The sequence below is a fragment of the Macaca thibetana genome, chromosome 20 (assembly GCF_024542745.1).
Source record: "Macaca thibetana thibetana isolate TM-01 chromosome 20, ASM2454274v1, whole genome shotgun sequence".
In the NCBI taxonomy this organism is placed as follows: domain Eukaryota; kingdom Metazoa; phylum Chordata; class Mammalia; order Primates; family Cercopithecidae; genus Macaca; species Macaca thibetana.
This window is the reverse complement of record NC_065597.1, coordinates 64,582,344-64,602,812: the sequence shown is the minus strand read 5'-3', so window position 1 is coordinate 64,602,812 and position 20,469 is coordinate 64,582,344. Positions and strand designations below refer to the sequence as shown.

General features: G+C 53.2%; 1 protein-coding gene across 5 annotated transcripts in view; it reads left to right on the top strand.

Annotated features, from left to right (window-relative positions):
* CLEC16A (C-type lectin domain containing 16A) overlaps positions 1-19,548 on the top strand; it is a 238,587-nt gene extending 219,039 nt beyond the window's left edge. For 4 of the 5 annotated variants that reach the window (XM_050774232.1, XM_050774235.1, XM_050774233.1 and 1 more), the window contains exons 22-23: positions 3,066-3,230; positions 15,700-19,548. In XM_050774232.1, the coding sequence (XP_050630189.1) occupies positions 3,066-3,230; positions 15,700-16,055 (521 nt within the window). In that variant the 3' untranslated portion in view covers positions 16,056-19,548. Of the gene's footprint in view, positions 1-3,065; positions 3,231-11,504; positions 11,714-15,699 lie in introns of all 5 variants that reach the window. The other variant, XR_007722128.1, reaches the window with a different exon arrangement.
* Positions 19,549-20,469: the final 921 nt, after the last annotated feature.

Below are 20,469 nucleotides of genomic sequence, written 5' to 3'. Positions count from 1 at the left end.
AAAAAAAAAGACAAAACTCACTGTGGCTTTCTGGTCTCAGTGCCGCTGGCAAAGGGAGAGAGAGTGGAAAGGAGGGAAGTGGAATTTGTAGTAGCAGCGGGTGAGGGAGAGAGGTGTTCAGTTACCTCTGCTCAGCTAGACCCTGCAAATGGGTGGGATCGGAGGTTGGTGATTTTTTTTTTTTTTTTTTCTGTTTAACTCAGTGCATGCAGATTTTACTGCCAAGCTATGACTTGATCCCAACCCATTCCCAAAATAAAAGAATTTAAGCATCCTGACTGCGGTGCCAGCTTCTCATCTGCTACCCTACATGTCCCACTGCAGATGTCTTTTGATAATAAGCCAGGTGTATGATGCTGTAATAAACCATGGCTTTAAAGAGGGCAAGAGAAAAGACGTGTCTTCTTCGAATGGGCCTGTGACCACCTTGGCAACAGCCGTGTCGTTGATCCGTTCTGGCCAGGGCCTTTGTCGGGAGCACACAAGGTGTAATCCCAACTCTGTTACGCCCCTGGCTGGCCCTCTGTTCATGGCCATGATAAATAGGCAGCTCGGGAAAAGCCATCTTGACATTTTGATTTGTTAAGGGGTAATTCATTTTCGAGGCAAGTGAACAGCTTGTAAACTGGGGGGTTTACCGCTCTAAGTGATTAAGAAGTGAGCAGCTATAAAACTGGTTCCACGAGGCTGCGGCTGAGTGTCCCCAAGGAATCTTCCTGCCCAGTGTTTGGATTTGCCGGATGTTTGCCGTAGTTCATCTGAGCGGGGCCCTGACACACACACACACTATATCACATTGTGCCTCTTCCTGAGAACTCCAGCTACATTCATCCTGCCTTTCTCTCCACAAGCAGACCTCTGCGGTAGGTGCGGGCAGGAAATACCCTCCACACAAGAAGAGCTGGTGCTCAGGATGGCCGCCTCGGTTGGAGACATACCCTGCTCCCACCGGGCCCCATGCGCTTGCCATTATAGTCAGTGCTTGTTATGTCACCCCCAAAACCCAACTCAGGGTATAAATAGGGCCCCTGCCTTTTAAGGAGCTGATCTTTAGATGAAAACAGCTTCACATGAACCTGAGTACAAATAGCCCCTCCCTGATGGCCAGGAGAAGAGTCCTGCTAAGCCCTAAGCTGGGGAGACAGAGCCACAGGTCCCATCTCTAAGTGAAAGGAAGGAGGCTGAGGGATGTCAGGGACTTGCCCAAGGTCCCACAGCTGGGAAGTGAGTAGAGGAGGGTTAAATGCCAGACTTCTCTGGTGCCATAACCTGGATGTCGTCCCCTGCACCAGATGGGCACACTGCTTCTGTCTGGAGCCAGGTAACCTGGCAAAAAAGCCTTTTAGGCTTTGCAGGCCATGTGGTCGCTATGGCAACTGCTCAACTCTGCCGCTGATGGAGAAAACAGCCATAGTCTGTGTAAACAAAGGACCGTGGCTTGTTCCAATAAAACTTTACTTACTAAGCAGGCAGCAGGTTGTAGGATGCCAACCCCTGCTAACACCCTGCAGCCTTCCTGAGTTTCAAGAAAGGTGAGGTCAGGGCCAGGAGGGCCTTCTGGAAGTGGTGTCAGCAGAGAGCTGGACCGTGCAAGGTTAAGGCAGGGCGGGTGGCATGTATGGGGTCCGGGGCTGGCTGTGGTGAATGCATTCGCTTGAGCAGTGGCTCGTCTTGGGGGAATGACCAGGAGGGTTGAGATCCCCTCTCAGCTGGAAGAAGGACTCGCCCCCCGCCCCACCCCACCCTGCATATCTCCACTGCAGTTTGGGGTGGCTTCTGTACTACGAAGCACCATCACCATGAGTCCTGCTCAGCTCCTAGGGGCTGAAGTTGTGGCCTGCAGAAAAGCAAATGTCCACCAGAAGAGGGGTTACTGGGCTGGGTAAAAGGGGCTTTGATTTATCGTAAAGAACACATCAGCCAAGTGTGGTGGCTCACACCTATAATCCCAGAACTTCGGGAGGCCAAAGCAGGAGGATCACTTGAGTCCAGGAGTTCAAGACCAGTCTGGACAATATAGTGGGACCCCCGTCTCTACAGAAAAAAAAATTAGTTGAGCGTGGTGGCACATCCCTGTAGTCCCAGTTGCTCGGGAGGCTGAGGCGGGAAGATCACTTGAGCCTGGGAGCTCAAGGCTGCAGCGAGCTGAGATCACACCACTGCACTCCAGGCTGGGCAACAGAGTGAAACCCAATCTCAAAAAAAACATAAAGAACAAACATGTATACTGAGCTGTCACCATGTGCCACACCCTGTGCTGGAGTGTGATAATAGTTCTCTCATTTTATTCCCACAATAGTGGAGGTAGGTAATGCTACCGCCAGGTTGTGGCTGGGAAAGACTCAAAAGAAACACTATAGCTGTTCATGTGTCTGGTGCTTCTGTGTGGGAAACAGGGGTGCACCCAGGTCTGAGTGTCTCCAAATGAGGCTTGTCCATCCCTGCTGGGTCAGTTTACCGCAGAAACATGCGGGCACACTCCACCTCCAGGTCCCGGAGATGCTGAGGGCCATTTGAGACCATCATCACTAGCTGTTTGCCAGAGCTTTCATTGTTCCTGAACCTGACTTCCCCAGAACCTGAAGGGCAGAGCAAATTCTCTGGAAGGAGAGTCCAGGGCACTCTCCTCCTGCCCGGATATGACTTCAGAGCGTGGGTCCAGTGCCCTTCCTTGAGCACCATCAGCAGAGGCCTGAGACTCTACCGTGAGGGCATGTAGCATCCCTGGGTGAACTTGCCACGAGGCTGCGTGTCCCTCTTCAGGGGCACAGCCGGCACACTGCTGAGCCTGTATCAGGCACTCGGATTTACGACTCATGGCCCCACACTCAGCTCTGTGGCTGGTTGTACTCTTTTCCTTGAAATAAACCTGTAGTAAACCTTTTCTTTGAAATAGCTTCGAAATGTGGCTGGGTCAGGGCCACGACCAGTGAGGTCAGCCTGTTCCAGGGAACAGAGCAGGACTTTCAAGGAACTGAGGTTGAGCTGTTCAGTGGAAATGTGAAATTGAGGCCCCCAGGCCTGCTCTTTGCTTCCACTTGGTCACCTGGTACTTTGTCTTGCAGGCTTCGCCGTGGCCCAGTGCATAAACCAGCACAGCTCCCCGTCCCTGTCCTCGCAGTCGCCACCCTCCGCCAGCGGGAGCCCCAGCGGCAGCGGGAGCACCAGCCACTGTGACTCGGGAGGCACCAGCTCGTCCTCCACCCCCTCCACAGCCCAGAGCCCAGCAGGTACTGGCCACGTGACTCAGTGATATGGGGACTTTGGGAGAACCCCGCGATCCTTCGCCATGACCAAAACCCCTGACCTCCAGGTCCTCCTTGTCACAGCACTTGAAGGATGCTGCAACTCAGGTTATCTGCACCTGAAGCCTCTAGAGATTCCTCTAACTTGATGTTCCCTTCCGGGCTGGGTCAGCTCCCAGATGGGGAAGAATTGCTCCTTTTTCAGGCTGGTCCCCACCGAAGCTGTCACTGACTGCAGAGCTGATGGGCAACAGGCCTGCTGCACCTAAACCCACCCCATCATCACCTCCACAGTCTTAAGTGTCACAAGGAGGGGTCTCCTGAGGGGATTGTTTGCAGTCTGGGAAAAGAATCGTGTTCCTGCTAATTATTTTTTTTTCCTCTGTAACATACCAGTTTTGTCCTTAAATGTGGTGCGGTCCGGTTCTCCGAGTAGGCATGCACTTTGCCACTCTTTGGTAGGATGTGATGAAGTCGTATCCTGCCATCCTTCAACTTACTCCACTTCAGACATGGCACAGAGGGAACCCGGGAGTGAATGGGAGCCCCTGGAGTCAGCCTGGAACGGGACATGCCCCGGCTCCTCGTTCTCAGCTGCCGTGAGCTATTCACTGCATGAGATGTGGGGGAGTACAGACACCAGGCCTGTGGAACAACATGGCCCCAAATTGTAGCCAGAGGAGCAGAGATGAGCATCCATGGCCTTGAGCCAGCGGGATGTTCTGTGCCCCAGCAGCATCCCCCCACCATGGGTCTAGGGGGTCACACCAACTGCCTGCACCTCTGACTGGGGACCCTCAGTATCCTTCATTGTTCCTGCAAGTTCCCCTCCAGAGCCCTCACTCATCATATTTCAGGGGCACCTGGCACAGCTCTCATTAAGTTCTGGATTGATGGATCATGGCAGGAGGACACGGGCCACTGCAGAGCCAGAGAGGTCAAGGGCCCTTGGTCACCATCCTGTCAGCACCAGGAGCCAAGATCTCCCTGGGCACCTACACCTCTCTCTCTCTGGCACTTCCAGCTTTTGCATTTCCAGTTCATGCTGTGGCTCAGAGTATCCCAACCCACCTGTGTCTCTCCCATCCACACACAGTGTTACCTCCATTTCCTACTGACTTCACAAGGCCCAGGCAGGAAGGTCACCCCACAGCCACCTTACTGAGAGATCCTCTTCCACTCAGCACCTGCTCCAGGGCATGACCACCCCTTGTGAGCTATTTCTGAGCCCAATTTAAGGTTGGCTGCACATCCAAGCAGATGCCACCACTGTTGCCAGGCTTGTAGCTGGGAGATTCCGGCAGAGCTTCTTCCAGAAACTAAGGCGCATCCCCAGTAGCCCTCTTGATCCCGGTTTCATGCTTGCTCAGGGGTGGGCGTACAGGGTTGTGTGTTCATGTGCCTGTGTGCGCATCCACCCCCTGCCTGCGTGTGCACACTTCTGTATCTGCATGGGGAGCCCAACGCACATATTTACCATTGCACTGGGAGTGAAAACTTCCTTCCCCTTATAGCTGTAGTCACCTTTTTGTCATTTTTAAGAACGTACAGCCAACAGCTAAGTGAGCAAAGAGCCATACACTTCTTTGCCTAAAGTTAAAACAAGCAAAGACCCACAGTATCAAAAATGATCAAAAATGGACTTCTGTATATGGCTGCCCACCTGAATGTGACCCCTGAAGCTTCAACTCTGCACTTTCCCAGGGCCTGGTGTCTGCAGCGTGTGCTAGTTTCTTTTTTCTTGGCCTCCCTCAGCCCCTCTGTCCCTACCCCCACCATCCCCTGCGTGGTATCAGCGCCGTGTCTTCTCATCTCAGAAATCCAGTGGCTCTTAGCCTGGCTGTCAGGTGGCTAGGCAGTCCCAGTCGATAAGTGAGAGTCAGGACCTCCGAGGTGTCTGCTCCCATTTGGTGCGTCCCCAGCATGCCTGCGTAGACGAGCGTATAGGTCCCCATTCTTTATGCAGCATGACAGTAAAAGCCTGAGGCCCAGCCTGCCTGTCCGGCTCTGCAGACACTGAGATAACTCACCTGATGAAGGGCCGAGCCCGGCGGGCAGCCTGGGCTTTACTCTTATGGATGCCTCAGGACGTAGCTATTGATCCCTGGCAGGAGAGCACATCAGAGCCCACAAGCTCCTCCCTGTCTTGAGGCCAGACTTCCACGCCACCCTGCAATCTCCCTCCCAGTCCACCCAGAACAAAGCATATGGGCTTTCCATGTTCCTTGTAGGAATGGGTCTAACCAGATGGTTCCAACATCTGCCTGCTGTTCCACCAAGACGCAGAGGAGAGAAAGCCAAGGGCAGGAGAAGGGAGACAGCTTTGTTGGGATGGGAGCCCTTCTGCCAGTTGCCTGATTTGACATCAGCTCAGAGTGCGGCCCAGCATTCAGGCTTCTGATGAAGGAAGGTCACCCTGCATGGCTCGCTCACCCTATTTTCCACCCACCAGGGACCTGGCCCTGATCCACCAGGGATGACATCCTTGAAGGGCCAGCCAAGCAGCAGGGTGGGCCAGGACCTCTCCTCCAAGCTCATTCATCCTAACCGCCCACTGCCTTCAGCCTAGACAGCAGAAGACAGCTGCAGCCCCCACAAGGGGCAGCTTGTCCTCAAAGTGGTTTTTGAGGGCACAGTGCTAAGTCAGAAGCGTTCCCGTCTCTGTGATTATGGAGCCTCCCAGAGTCCGGGAAGCTCCCCCTTGTAGAGAGCGGCTGCCAGACCCTCTGAAGTGAGAACTAGCAAACCCCAGTGGCTTCTTTGCCATTGATTTGTTTTTTCGTTTTTGTTTTTGTTTTTTTGAGACAGAGTCTTGCTCAGTTGCCCAGGCTGAAATGCAGTGTCGCAATCTTGGCTCACTGCAACCTCCACCTCCCAGATTCAAGCAATTCTCTCACCTCAGCCTCCTGAGTAGCTGGGATTACATATGTGCACCACCATGCCCAACTAATTTTTGCGTTTTTAGTAGAGATGGGGTTTCACCATGTTGGCCAGGCTGGTCTTGAACTTCTGACCTCAAGTGATCCACCCACCTCGGCCTCCCAAAGTGCTGGAATTACAGGCATGAGCCATCACACCTGGCCCTCCTTTGCCATTGAAAGCACACTTTGCATGGCCAGGTGTTTGGTTGGGAAAGTACACAAGATATGCCATCCCCCGAGTGATGAGACGGGCCCAGTTTTCCATAGCTCTGGCCCACGGTTTTGAACACTTGAATTGTTCAAGGAAGTTGTTGAAAGCTGGGAGTGACCTTCATGCTGTTTTGACAGTTGTTGTGGCCCAGGCACCCACCAATCAGCGTGGGCTCCTGCTGTAGCCACAGCAGGGCCTTCTCAGTGTGCACCTGCTATGTGGCGTCCCAGGTGGACACTCCTGAAATTGAGCCCGCCTGTGCCAGACACCATGCTTGTAGGCACTTCACAGAAGTCCCCTTGTTAAATCCTGCCACGCTGCACCTCACACTGAACAGTAGAAAACGCAGAGGCCCAGAAAGGCTGTGCAACTTGGCCCAGAGGATGCAGCCAGCCGGCAGAGGAGCCAGGAGCTGAAGCCTAGCCTTGGCAACCCTAAAGCCCATGCCCACCTTCTGAAACAGCTAGCAGAATATCTGATGCGGTTTCCAAGACTGTCTCAGGCACCTCCAGGGTGTCCCAGAGACCCGGGCCCCAGTGTGGATCGTGGTTGGAGGCAGCCCACGAAATGTGTTTCTCCTTCCAACATGGATGGCCGCTCTAGGGCCCAAGTGAAAAGTCACGGCCCCACTCGTGAAGGCCTGCTAACATGTGCAGCCCCAGCCGTAGAAGGCTGGGTGGTGTGAACCCCTGTGGGAGGAAGGCTTGGGGCTTTCTTAAAATCAGTAGCAAAGTGGACCCCAGGGAGCCCACGTGGGTTCATCCCACATGAGGCAGTGAAACAAGCTGATGCTCAATTGGGTTTTCCGCCTCCACCCTGTGTCCAGCTCAGGAGACCTTAGGTTTCCTGCCTGGGGTTGAAAACTCCCCACATTTATCCCAAACATGTTCTCACTTTCCTGTGGGGACCTCAGCCTCGCTCCCAGGATTTAGGCTCAGGCTGTCCTCTTGGTTTTGTGGACTTGAGAGCTGATCCAAGAGGTCCCTCCACCCACCCAGCCCCCACGTGGCCTTCCATCCTCTTAGTGGCTCATCTCCCTGGATCTCATCTTCCCTGGGTTTGGGCACTCCACTCCCTGTCTCACTGAACTATTTTTTTCTAAGCAAGCAGGATTAGGATAAGTCCCTACTGTGCACAGCATTGGGGATACAATGTGGCAAAAAGCATGATCTTGCAGGCAGGCGGGGTGGCTGAGGCCTATCAGGTGGCCACCCAGAAGCACGTGCAGTTACAAACTGTGACAAAGGAAAGGTGCAGTAGGTTCCCACATCTGACACAGAACAGCTGCGGGAGGCTCCCAGAGGTGGCATTGCTGGAGATGACAGCCGGGGGACGAGGGGTTGGCGAGGCCCTGGTCCATGAGGAAGGTGGCCTTTGGGTCTCACATGAGTCCACCAGGGCCTGAAACCACAATCTCCTGGAGACCAATGGATTCCTTTTGCCCATCTCCCTGGGGTCTGCCTGTACATTCTGTCTTCCCAAATGCAGACAGGCTGTGGACAGGGGAAGGACACCTTTGAGGAACAGTCCCCATGCCCATCAGGGCCACAGCCTATGGCCCGGTGGTAGCTTCAGGCCCAGCACAGGCGAGGGACTCTCAGCCGGAAGGGGGAAGGGGACAGCCCCGAGGGGTCACTGGCTCCCTGGTCACCTGGAGGCTCCCTCTGGGTGCAGCACCTGCCTCTGAGCCTCATTCGCACACCAGAGGCAGAGCTATGGGTGCCCTGGAGTGGCTCTTTCAGTGCCGGCCCCAGACCAAAGGGAGAGTCGACACTGAACTCCCTGATGACCCGAGTAACTGTGCCCCAGGGCACTTTAATGGCCGGTCCTTTCGAGAAGTGCGGTGAGATCCTCCAGTGCTCTGTGGGGAGAGCCCAACACCCTCCCCACGACGTGTCCAGGAGCCAGGCATCTTGTCGCCCACACATCCAGCAGAGCTAGCCTGGCAGGCCTCAGCCAGTCCCTAGTGAGAAAATTGTAGGGTTGGAATCAGCATTTTTTCCCCTTAAACATTTTATGGTTTTGAGAAGCTGAACTTGCAAAGAATATACAGCGGGAAAGTGAAAAACTACCCAATTTTAGAACCACATGTGGGGCCACAGGAAAACATTAGAAATATCTTCTGGGATACCACTGTGCACCCACACAGTGACACTTCTGCACACACACAGTCACACATGCCAATGCGCATGTTCATACAGCCACACTTACAAATGTGCATGCATAGTCACACTCCCACACACACACATGCCAGTACATATACACACTCACACATACAAATGTGCATGCATAGTCACACACAGTCACACACATGCCAGTACACATACACATTCACACATACAAATGTGCATGCATAGTCACACTCCCACACATAGTCATACACATACCAGGGCACATACACACTCACATATACAAATGTGCATACATAGTCACACTCCCACACATATATACATGCTCATAGTCACACACACATACACAGTCACACACATGCCACTGCACATACTCACATATACAAATGTGCATGCATAGTCACACACAGTCACACACAGGCCACTGCACATACACCCTCACACATACAAATGTGCATGCATAGTCACACTCCCACACGTAGTCACACACATGCCACTGCACATACATACTCACATATACAAATGTGCATGCATAGTCACACACACATACACAGTCACACACATGCCACTGCACATACACACTCACATATACAAATGTGCATGCATAGTCACACACACATACACAATCATACACATGCCAGTACACATACTCACACCTACAAATGTGCATGCATAGTCACACTCCCACACATACATACATGCGCATAGTCACACACAGTCACACACATGCCACTGCACATACACACTCACATATACAAATGAGCATGCATAGTCACACACACATACACAGTCACACACATGCCACTGCACATACACACTCACATATACAAATGTGCATGCATAGTCACACACACATACACAATCATACACATGCCAGTACACATACTCACACCTACAAATGTGCATGCATAGTCACACTCCCACACATACATGCGCAGTCACACACACATATACAGTCACACACATGTCACTGCACATACACACATATACAAATGAGCATGCATAGTCACACACACATACACAGTCACACATATGCCACTGCACATGCTTACGCAGTCACAGATATACAAATGGACTTACATAGTCACACATAAATACACAGCCACATTGACATACATGCACACAGTCACACACAAATGTATGTCCATGGTCTCACACACACATGCACACAGTCACATACACACACTCACACTCTCTGGGTGAGATGCTGATAGGAAAACCATCTCCTCAGATAAGAACTCTGACCTACAGTGAGTTTCTTAAACAACCCACTCACACCTCTGAGCTCCAGATTACTTGGAGTTCACATACATTCCACGTGAGCTACATTGGGAAGACAGAAAACCGTTTGTTCAAAACTGACAACAGCATGAATGTCAGCCTGCTTATTTATTTATTTTTAATTTGGGGGAGCACATAGTAGGAGTAATTAAATATTCATTTTTAAAAAACAAAAAGGGCCGAGTGTGGTGGTTCATGCCTGTAATTGCAGTACTTTGGGAGGCCAAGGCGGGTGGATCACGTGAGGTCAGGAGTTTGAGATCAGCCGGGCCAACTTGGTGAACCCCCATCTCTACTAAAAATACAAAAATTAGCCAGGCATGGTGGCAGGCATTCTGTAATCCCAGCTACTCAGAAGACTGAGGCAGAAGAATTGCTTGAACCTGGGAGGCAGAGGTTGCAGTGAGCCGAGATCATGCCACTGCGCTGCAGCCTGGGCAACCGAGCGAGACTCTGTCTCAAAACAAACAAACAAACAAAACCACATTGGGTTATGAGCCATGGCCAGCTCGATTCTCCCCTGAGGTTTTATAGAAAGAAAGACGGGTCTGGCTGCTGTTGACAGCCCAGTACAGGGAGCTTCCCTGGCTTCCCTCCCATGTGGACCCACCCCTGTGCCTGTGTCCATATGAGCCCCCTTCACCCCATGACACCTCCCATTCGGGCCAACTGAGAGTCAGATGGCCTGAAACCCACCCGCGTGCCACTGAACTCGGTCACCACTGTCCTGCTGGAGTTTTAAGGATAGAAACCCCGAGTAAGATATGTTCCCTTTTCTCCTCAGTTTTCTCTGTGGCATCATCCTTTTTTATTGTGGTAACATACGGATAACATAAACCTTACCATTTTCGCCATTTTTCAGTGTATAGTCCAGTGGCATCTAAGGACCTTCATACTGTAGTGCTCTATGGTGTCACTTTCAAGCTGTGTGTTCACCCGCCTTTGTCTCTGAGAGTGTGGTTTCTCCCTTCGCAGTGAGATGCTCCTGACGTTTTTATTTCAGCCAATTAGAAGCCCCACTCGGCCACCTGGCACCTGGTCTCAGCTCTCCTGCTGTGGTTCAGTCTTGATTTTCAAAGGCACGGGTCACCAAGTCACTGCCCAGATAGGTGGCTGAGGGAGAGACTCGTGGAGCGCCTTGAGCATCTGAGCTTTCCCAGGACTCGGAGCTGTGCTGTTGGCGTCAGCGTGTAACACCAAGAACCTCCTCACTTGGGGTCAGAAATCTGCTTGATTCACTTAGCTGGTCTGACACCAGTCCTCCAGCCACACACCCTGCCCTCCTCACACTGTCCTGAGGATGCAGGGTTTTCGTGTCCTAACTCCTGGGCCACGTCTAAAACCGACAGGTGATTCTGTTCTTCCGTCCCCTGAGGCTTCCGACCGAGACTAGATGTTGCGGATGAACCCGTCTTTCCTTTCCAACAGGACCCCACCTTCTCTGCCCCTAACCCGATTAAGATGCACGAGTGAACAACTTGGTTCTGAGTGATCCTGACCCTGCCTCGTCCTGGGGGTTGCATGGGGGGTGTCTTCTCTGCATGGGGGGCCAGCACCCCATGCTCCGGTGGCCACAAGCCCATGCTGGGCACTGCCCCACGAGTCTCCCCCGCCGTCAGTGCTCAGCGTCCACGGCTGCTCTGTGTCCCCTCCATGTCGCCTCTGCCGTCCCATTGTTAAAGGCTTTCTATGATCTGTCGCTGTGTTTTCCCTCTAGTCAGAAGTGGCAGGAAAGGACGCCGGCGAGTGTTCAGCCTGTCGGAGGCCGACAGTCATGGCGGCCACTGGGTTTAGTGCTCCGAACGGCGGCTGCCACGACACCTCACGCACAGTCAATTCAGGCAGGTCTCCCCTGGGAGCCGCTCGGGCCGCGACGTCCACTCGCCATGCTGCATTTCCACAGTCGGCAGGGTCCACGCTGGCAAGGTGGGCCAAGCTGGGCCTGAGCACAGAGCCGTTTGCCAAGGCGGCACTTCCCCAGTTTCCCCCAAAGTTGGCTCTCCCTGCTCCCTTTCTGGCCTCACCTCATGTGAAAACCAGATCCCCGGCCCTTGACCTTCACGGCGGTCCTTCTGAGCCAGACCTGTACAGCCTGGAAACGCTGTCCTCTGTGAAGTGTGCAGCAGCATCAGGCTCAGCCCGGGCCAGAAGCAGATGCTCCCGCCAAGTCCCCCAGGGGTCCCCGCAGTTTAGGCCATTGGGGGTTGGGCGGCAGTTGGCTGGCCAAGTGAGAATTTGTAGAAAGCAACCAAGAAGTCTCGTTTCTTTTTTCCTTTCTTCCCCTGGCCTTGCTCTAAGATAAGTGACAAATTCAGTCCTGTTTTGACCAAAGGCCAAGAGCCATTTCCCTCGTAGACACATGGATGGATGTGGCCCCCCCTATATCCCTTTCTGAGTAGCACCCACACAGCGATGAGGCTAGTCCATGGGCCGCCACCCAGCAGCCTGGCTCGCTGTTGGGACCATCCCTGCTGCCTCCCCTGTGACGCTTCTTCTCTGGTTTCTGATGCGCTTTTCTCCATTGGCCTTGCGCTTGTCTGCTGGGAGCCTTTGCCTTCTTTTGTGTTGAAATCCTATTTTCTCTGAGCTTTGCCCTGCACTTGTTCTATAGGTACCATCCTTTTCTTCCCCACAACACTCAGCCCCACCTTTTCCCAGCCCAGCACAACAAATCCAAGTTTTTGCTGGAAGTCACCACTTGCTTGACAAGGATATGTTAAGGCCCCATCCTAGACCTGCAGATCAGTTTCAGAGGTGCTGGCCAGGCATGTGGGGGACCTGCTGCCTTGGTGTCCTCACAGGCCACAGCCACAGGAGGTCTGTCCACTGCTCGTGGAAACATGGCCTTCCTGAACGTCCCATTACCCCCTCGGCTTTGTCTCCCCAGCCCATGGCCAGGAAGTCAGACTTTTCTCCAAATCCCTCATTTCCTGGGCCTGGCCTCAACTTGTGGCCCTCGAGTTCAAAAACACCAGCAAGCACGAAGCCAGGGCTTCACCACTAACTTTTGCAGCTCAGCGCTTGACTAGAAACAAAATGTGTCCTCACTGGGTAATTATCCCCCCAGTGAAAACCTGGCAGAGTTCTCCTTTTTTACGTCCGTTGGTTGGATACACGTGTAGATCAAGTTCAGGAAGCAGTTCAACAACAACAAGGCCAGGTCGTAGGCAATGGGTAAGAAGGGGTTATTTTCTTCCTATTAAAAAAGAGGCTACCTTTAGGGGGAAAACGAATCCTTTTAATAAAAATTATTGGTCCTTTTCCTGAAGAAGAAACAGTTCTGTGCGCGTGCTATTGTTTGTTAATTGGTTTACTCTTTTTGATATATTTGCCTACAAGGTTTCCACATCCCTGATTATTCTCATCACCAAACACCCCATTAAGGAGCAGAGAACGAAGTTGGCCAGCATTTTGAGTATCTGCATGCAAATGCAGACTTGAGCAAAGAGAGAAAACACTTACATAGAAATTTTAAGAAAACATGAAGGAAACGTTTGGCTACTCTGTCTCCAGATGGTAGGACAGTACCATTTGGGGAGTTAGTCATTTCTAAACTGCCTCCTCAGCAGCGAAACTTATGTGTGGATCCACATGTGTGTGAGTTCGTCATAGATCTGCTCATGCCCATTTGAAGCAAGGGCAGAGGCCACCAGAGCAGGTGAGCCCTGCTCAGAGAACCACAGGTTCTGAGGAATAGCAGGCAGATCATGCTAGGTCAGGGTGCACGCCTGAGCTGAAACCAGCCCAGCACCACAAGCCTCCTTACTGAATGGAGCAAATTAGTTGAAATTCAAAGAAACCAGAATTCGCATGTAGTGTTTACTCAGCATTTCTGGGCTCAAATCACACCTCAAATCACTTTTTCCACTAGTGTTCACTGATGCCCATTGCCACCCTCCCAGAGCGAGGACCAAAGCCTCATGCAATGGTTTCCTCTAGATCTTCTCTCTCTCTCTCTCTTTTTAAAAAAAGGCCTTAGGAAGAATCTAATTGGGCTGGGCACTGTGGCTCACACCTGTGCACATCCCTGCACTTTGAGAGGCCAAGGCAGAAGGACTGCTTGAGCCCAGAAGTTCCAGACCAACGTGGGCAACGTAACGAGACCCCATCTCTACAGAAAATTTTAAAAATTAGCCAGGTGTGGTGGAACGGGCCTGTAGTCCCAGCTACTCAAGAGGCTGAGGCAGTGAGTACTCAAGGACTGCTCGAGCCCAGAAGGTTGAGGCTACAGTGAGCTATGATCATGCCACTGCACTCCAGCCTGGGTGACAGAGTGAGACCCCATCTCAGACAAAAGAAATGAAATGAATTGGAACCTTTTAGAGTTCATCTTGCCCGGAGTCTTGTGGGGAGAAATGCTGGTGTGTGCTTTGAAATCCAGTCTGTCTGTTGTGCTTTCGCTCCGTGATGAGAGCTCTCTTCCTCTCCCTCTTCGCTTTCTATATGCCGCCTGCTTTTATTTCGTTCTTTGTTTTTCCGTTATTTTGCTTTATGTTCCGTTTGCTGTTCTGTTTTATTTTGGCCTGCCTTAGAAAATAAAAAACTAAACTGGAATCACGCTGAACAAAAAAAAAAATTCTACCATGCTTCCCGGGCCCCAGGCTGCTGTCACTCTTAGCTTGATATGGCATCGTCAGCACTTCCCGCCATGGCTTGGGGACCCCCAGCTCTGTGCAAATGAAAATTCACTCTCCAAGCAGGATGCCCACTCTCGTCTTCTCAATGTTTTTAAACACCCAGCATCTGAAGTGCTGGAAGATGTTTTCCACGATGAATTCCAGCTGCATCTGGTGTTTCTGTTCAGGCAGGTTCATCATTAGAAGGCAGATGGGCCACCGTGTGTCTGTAGGATTTGGAAAAGCACCAAGGGCCGGGCGTGGTGGCTCATGCCTGTAATCCCAGCACTTTGGGAGGCCGAGGCGGGCGGATCACTTGAGGTCAGGAGTTTGAAACCAGCCTGGCCAACATGGTGAAACCTCATCTCTACAAAAATACAAAAATTAGCCAGATGTGGCGGCAGACGGCTGTTATCACAACTACTCGGGAGGCTGAGGCACGAGAATCACTTGACCCTGGGAGGTGGAGGTTGCAGTGAGCCAAGATCACGCCACTGCACTCCAGCCTGGGCAACAGAGTGAGACTCTGCCAAAAAAAAAAAGCACCAAGAAAAGAAATTGCTGCCCTAAGAATAACTGCATTGGTTGGAACCTCGCCTGCCTTGGTCCTGGCGTGGTTTCTCAGTGGCCGCCGCCGGGAAGCTCGGGACAGTAATGGCCTGACTAACCACAGCAGCCCCTTGGTGGGTGCTGGTTCAGCACTTTGAGGAGGAGGAGGAGGCAGGCCAAGGTTTTGTTTTGGTTTTGCAAGCTGAAAAGTTCTACAGAATTTCCTTTTTTTCTTTCTTTTTTTTTTTTTTTTTTTTTAAATATTGCAGTGGGTTTCCTCTTGGGTAAATGTCATCAAATGTATACTCTGGAAATGGCCTGACATTACGAGCACACCCAAGCCCATTTACTTCCTAAACAAGTATTTATTATCCGGCAGGCCTGAGATTTGCCCACACATAAATCCTGTCAGCGAGGTCTCTGCACCCAGGAACTGTGCTTTTGCACGTGCTGTGCTTTTGCACAAAATCCACATGCTGATTTTGCACAGGCCCTAAATGTTCCCCTCATATCACAAGTCACGGTAACCCTAGGCCCTGCTGCATTTTCCCCAGGCCTAGGTCAGACTGGATTTTACAGGTTCTGTGTCCCCAAAAGGAGTGAGTGGAGCCACGTTGAGCCCTCACACCAGCCAGCCACCTCCCACCTAGCTCACCAGGGCCACGGTTCAGGATGGGAGCAGAGGGCGCAGCGCAACGGGATGTCTCAAGGGCTCAGTGTGTTTCTGGTTTCTCTCCCCCAATCCAGATGCCCCTATGACTCCAGAACTGCCTAAGCCTCACCTTCCTGACCAGTTGGTAATCGTCAACGAAACGGAAGCAGACTCCAAGCCCAGCAAGAACATGGCCAGGAGCGCAGCCGTGGAGACAGCCAGCCTATCCCCCAGCCTCGTCCCTGCCCAGCAGCCCACCATTTCCCTGCTCTGCGAGGACACGGCTGACACGCTGAGCGTCGAGTCACTGACCCTTGTCCCCCCAGTTGACCCCCACAGCCTCCGCAGCCTCACCGGCATCCCCCCGCTGTCCACACCAGCCGCCGCCTGCACGGAGCCCCTGGGCGAAGAGGCTGCATGTGCTGAGCCTGTGGGCCCTGCTGAGGACTGAGTCAGTGCTGGGGCCTCCCTTTGTGTGTGTGGCCCTGCTGGTAGGGACCCCAGTGCCGCTGACTGGCAAGACATGCTGGGAGCACCCACCGTTCTCTGCAGCTCCCAGCAGCCATCTCAACCACCTATCCCTGCGCTCCCTTGAATGGGAAGAAGGCCATGTTGCCCTTGAATTCCTTTTTCACTTTGCATCTCTTCACGTGCAGGCTGGGACCAGCGGAGACACCCCGGCGAATGTAGATGACTGCACCAGCCACCTCAGGGAGCTGCCTGGGCTCCGTGTCTCTGAGCCCCAGGTGGCAGGACCCACCGGCACCTCTTGCTTCCTCTGTCATATGGCTCCTCTGTCACCAGCCCCAGTGTGCACAGAAGAATTGGACCAGGTCACTGTACGTAGAAATTTGTAGAAAAGCAGACTTAGATAAACATCTCCTTTGGATATTTATTTCCGCTTTTGGCAGCAGGTGAACATTTATTTTTAAAACTTCTATTTAAAAAAAGAGTCCAAAAACATCAGCACTAAGGTTTGATGTCATGTGAAAAGTGTAATAATACAGTTAAGATTTCATTATCATTTTCACTGGACCTTTCCTGATGTTTTAGAGTTCTTAGTGTGGCTTTTTCCATTTACTTAAGTGATTCTTTGTTACTCACTAACTCTGCAAACCTGTGGAATAATGAAGTACCTTCCTGGAAAGTTTAGATTATTTTTTAAACAAAAACAAGGGAGATACATGTATTCTCAGGTACACACAGAGCTGAGAGGGCTGGACGGTTTTCTGCCGTAGCAGCCGAGAGGCCTCCCATCATGGAAAGATTTCTCCAGGAAAAGAAAGAATGTAGCCAGCTCCCCACTCAGGACGCTTCCTCATTTCTCTTCACCAAAACCAAACAGAGACAGCTTCCAGCATCTTCTTCAGTGTTGCCATCTCTAAGAAGGAACCACTTGGGACTGTGAAGACTCCAGACCCTGTGGCCATGATGGAAATCAAAGGAAGCCACCCTCAGCGTCACCTGCCACTCGACTCTGTGTTCCCACGTGTGCCGAGAGATGACCCAGAGCCAGCTCCCCTCCAGCTGCAAGGGCGTGGTGTCCCCAGAGCTCTGAGTCTGTGACTCTCCCTTTCTGCTACTGCTGCTGATCTGAAAATTAAAACCCCATGGTTCCCTTCCCCATTCGGGCTCGGTGTGTACAGGCAAGGACCCAGATGCATCAGACAGCCCCCAAGATGTTCCTTTCTACTCAGCCAGCTTGGGAGCCGGACACAGCACTCACGGCCCGGGCCGTCATCCACCCTCCCCAAGTCCACCAGGGCCAGCGGCCCCTCACCTCTCTAGTCACGGGTGAGACCTTCCACAACTTTCCTCCAGACCTGCCCGCAGATGTGCCTACCAGGGGCGTTAGGTGTCCGCCGGAGCCTGGCCATGGGGTAGCCTGGGTAGCCGCGCTGAGATCTTTTACCCCCTGCATTTTAGAGGAACACAGTCTGTATCTCCTCCGCCAAGCCAGTGTCCCGGCACGGCCTGCCAAGGGCAGTTTTCAGCCTCCTGAAGGAAACACAGTCCTGCCAAGGAGGGGGAGTGGCGCCCATGGGGGCAGGCCTCAGTACTCAGAAGCCATCCAGGTAGCTGTGCCCACCCAGCCTTCATGGGTCATCAGAAGCCCTCCGGGTAGCTGTGCCCACCCAGCCTTCATGGCTGCAGGTACAAGGACCTTTGCTTCAATAGAGAAAAGACACAGCTCAGAAAGAGGGCCACGTGGGCAGAAACCCCAAGGAAGGGCAAACTGTGACCACCATGGCCATGCGCAGAGTCCCTGGAAGAGAAGGAAGGCAGAGTAGGGCAGGGGGAAGACCATCATGGGGAGAAGGACCACAGCATCAGGAGACGGGATACCCCACACCCAGCAGGCAGCCTGTGTGTTGCTTAATTTTGCAAGAGCAAGAGGGGTGGAGAGGATCAAGCTGGCCGAAGCTGGCTAGCCCCTGAGACATGCACTTCTGGTTTTGAAATGACTCTGTCTATGGGGCAGCAGAAACTAGAGAAGGCAAGTGGCTGCCCCGCCCCAAGGCATGACTGGGAGGAACAGCCTGCAGCTCACTCCACGCCACACAGGTTGGCCACCAGCCTGCTATCAGAAGTCTCTGGGCTCCAACTGGCCTTGTGAACACTGAGCACTGAAGGAGAGAGTTCTTGGCCAGGGCTGGACAGCATGCCCGGGAGGACCAGCAGAGGATAAGACACTGCTCAGGGCAGGGCTTCTACCCTGCATCCCTGGCCAAGGACGGCAGTTCCCCCGTGCAGGCTTGCAGGGTCGCTCTCAGGGGCCTCTTTCAGCTGGGGCTGGCGACTTGCCTCTGGGGGTACCTCCAGGTATGTGGGGTGAGGATTTCCTATAAACAGGGCTCCCAGAAGCTTTTCTTATGTAAGGAGGTCTGGGAGCCCATTGGAGGCCACCAGCCATTTTGGCTCCAAAGGACCCCACCTCATCCGGGTCTCAGCGGCAGTGGGCACAGCTGTGTCTTCAGGAGCTCCCCGCAAACCTCATAGCTGGGGCACTCCCAGACAGGCCAGTCCAGACGAGACATGCTGGGTCCCTGGCATCCGGAGGAAGAACCAGGAGGGTGAGGAGGCCCACAGCGGGGGCTGTGGCTTCTGATACTCAGGTCATAGCCTCAGAGATCTGAGATCAGCCCCCACAGACCCAACTGGCCCGCCCCCCGAGTCCCTGCAGAGAGCACTTAGAGTTATGGCCCAGGCCCTGGTCCACCCTTCCACTGTGCACCATCTGGCTCGGTTTGCCAAGTCAGGGAGCAGGGCAGGCCGCAGGAACTCCCAAACCTTGGCTTTGAATGCTGCTGTGGAGGTGTGCTCATCCCTTTCTGGACGTGGGAGGTACCTGTCCCAGCAGGTCAGATGAGGCCAGCTGAGGTGCTCCCCCAGGCAGAAGGGCCAGCCTCCGCTATGGCCTAGGGTTGGGAGGAGAGGCCTCCGTGAGCAGCCCCTCCTCTGCCGCCCTCCCAACCTGGTCCCTCTCCCCCAGCCTTGGCAGCCTCCCATGACCCAAACGCTGGCATTCACAAGCAACCCAAGGGGCAGGTGAAGAAGCGCAGCCCTGCCAGACACGCGCTAGATTCCTCCAAGGTCTCTGAGATGCACCGTTTTTTGAAAAGGCGTGGGGTGAACTGATTTTGATCTTCTTGTCTAGATGCAATAAATAAATCTGAAGCATTTAATGTAGTCATCTTGACATTGGGCATACACTGTACGAGTTCCTTATGTTTCCCTGAACTAAAAATATGTAAATAATTTTTGTCTCAGTGAGGACCGAGGGTTGGAAAACCTCTATGCCGCTGAGCCTCGGGACCGCTCTAGGGAAGTACCTCCTTTCGCCAGCGTGACTCATGCTTCATGGGTACTGAACACGAGGGTGGAAATGAAAACTGGAACTTCCTTGTAAATTTAAACTTGGCAATAAAAGAGAAAAAAAGTTACCAAGAATGTAGCGTGCTGCTCCTGGGGGCTGTGGCAGGAGGCCGTGGCCTGGTACAGGGGAAGGTTCCCAGCCAATGACCCCTCATCCCGGCGCAGCCGCTTGGCAGTGGTGTGGTGGCTGGAGCCCCTCCCTCTCCCTCCTCCCTGTGCCAAGTTCCCTCCCATCCCTGGGTTCCTAAAAGGTTGTCGGGGCTCATACTAACCGGAGACCAGGAATAACTGCTCAGGGGCAGTCGGCCCCATCAGGAAGTGTCCCCGCCCTACCTCTGCTGGGTGCAGGGAACGTGGTCCACATTCTGCATCTTTTCCCTGTTGGGCAGGTGGCTGCCCATCCAGGCCTCAGGCTCTGCATCCGTGGAGTGGGACAGCCAAGCCCTACCTTGCAGGACAAGCGTAGCGAGCAGCCGCATTGTTGCCAGGCTAGGCCAAGGGAAGCAGGAAGACTCCCCACCGAGGACAGAGTCAGGTGAAGTGCTGGAGTGGGCATGACTCGGAAACACCAACGTCCACCAGCGTGAAACCCAGAAATCCCTGGAAACAGGATCGCAGGTTCTTAAAATCTGACCATCCGGCTTAAACCCTACCCAGAAATGGCCAGGAACTTCTGGGTCTTGGGAGGAAAACCAAGTTGAGTCAAGAAAGAATGAACAAGGAACCCCTTTCCTTCACCGCATGCCAAGGGTTGGGGCTATGCCAACAGGAGGAAGCCACTGCCCAGGGCAGAGCTGCCCTCCCATGCCCCCGCTTCACCCGGGTCTCAGGCCTTGTGGGCATTTACATGTCTGAGACCTGCTGGGTGACAGTTCCTCCCTCCTTGCATTCCCAGCCCAGGTTCAAACCCAGGGGTCGCCTGGGGCTGGTTGAGAGGCTGGGGCCGCGTCTCTGGTGTCCCCAGAGCATGTCTGTATATCCCCTGCTCA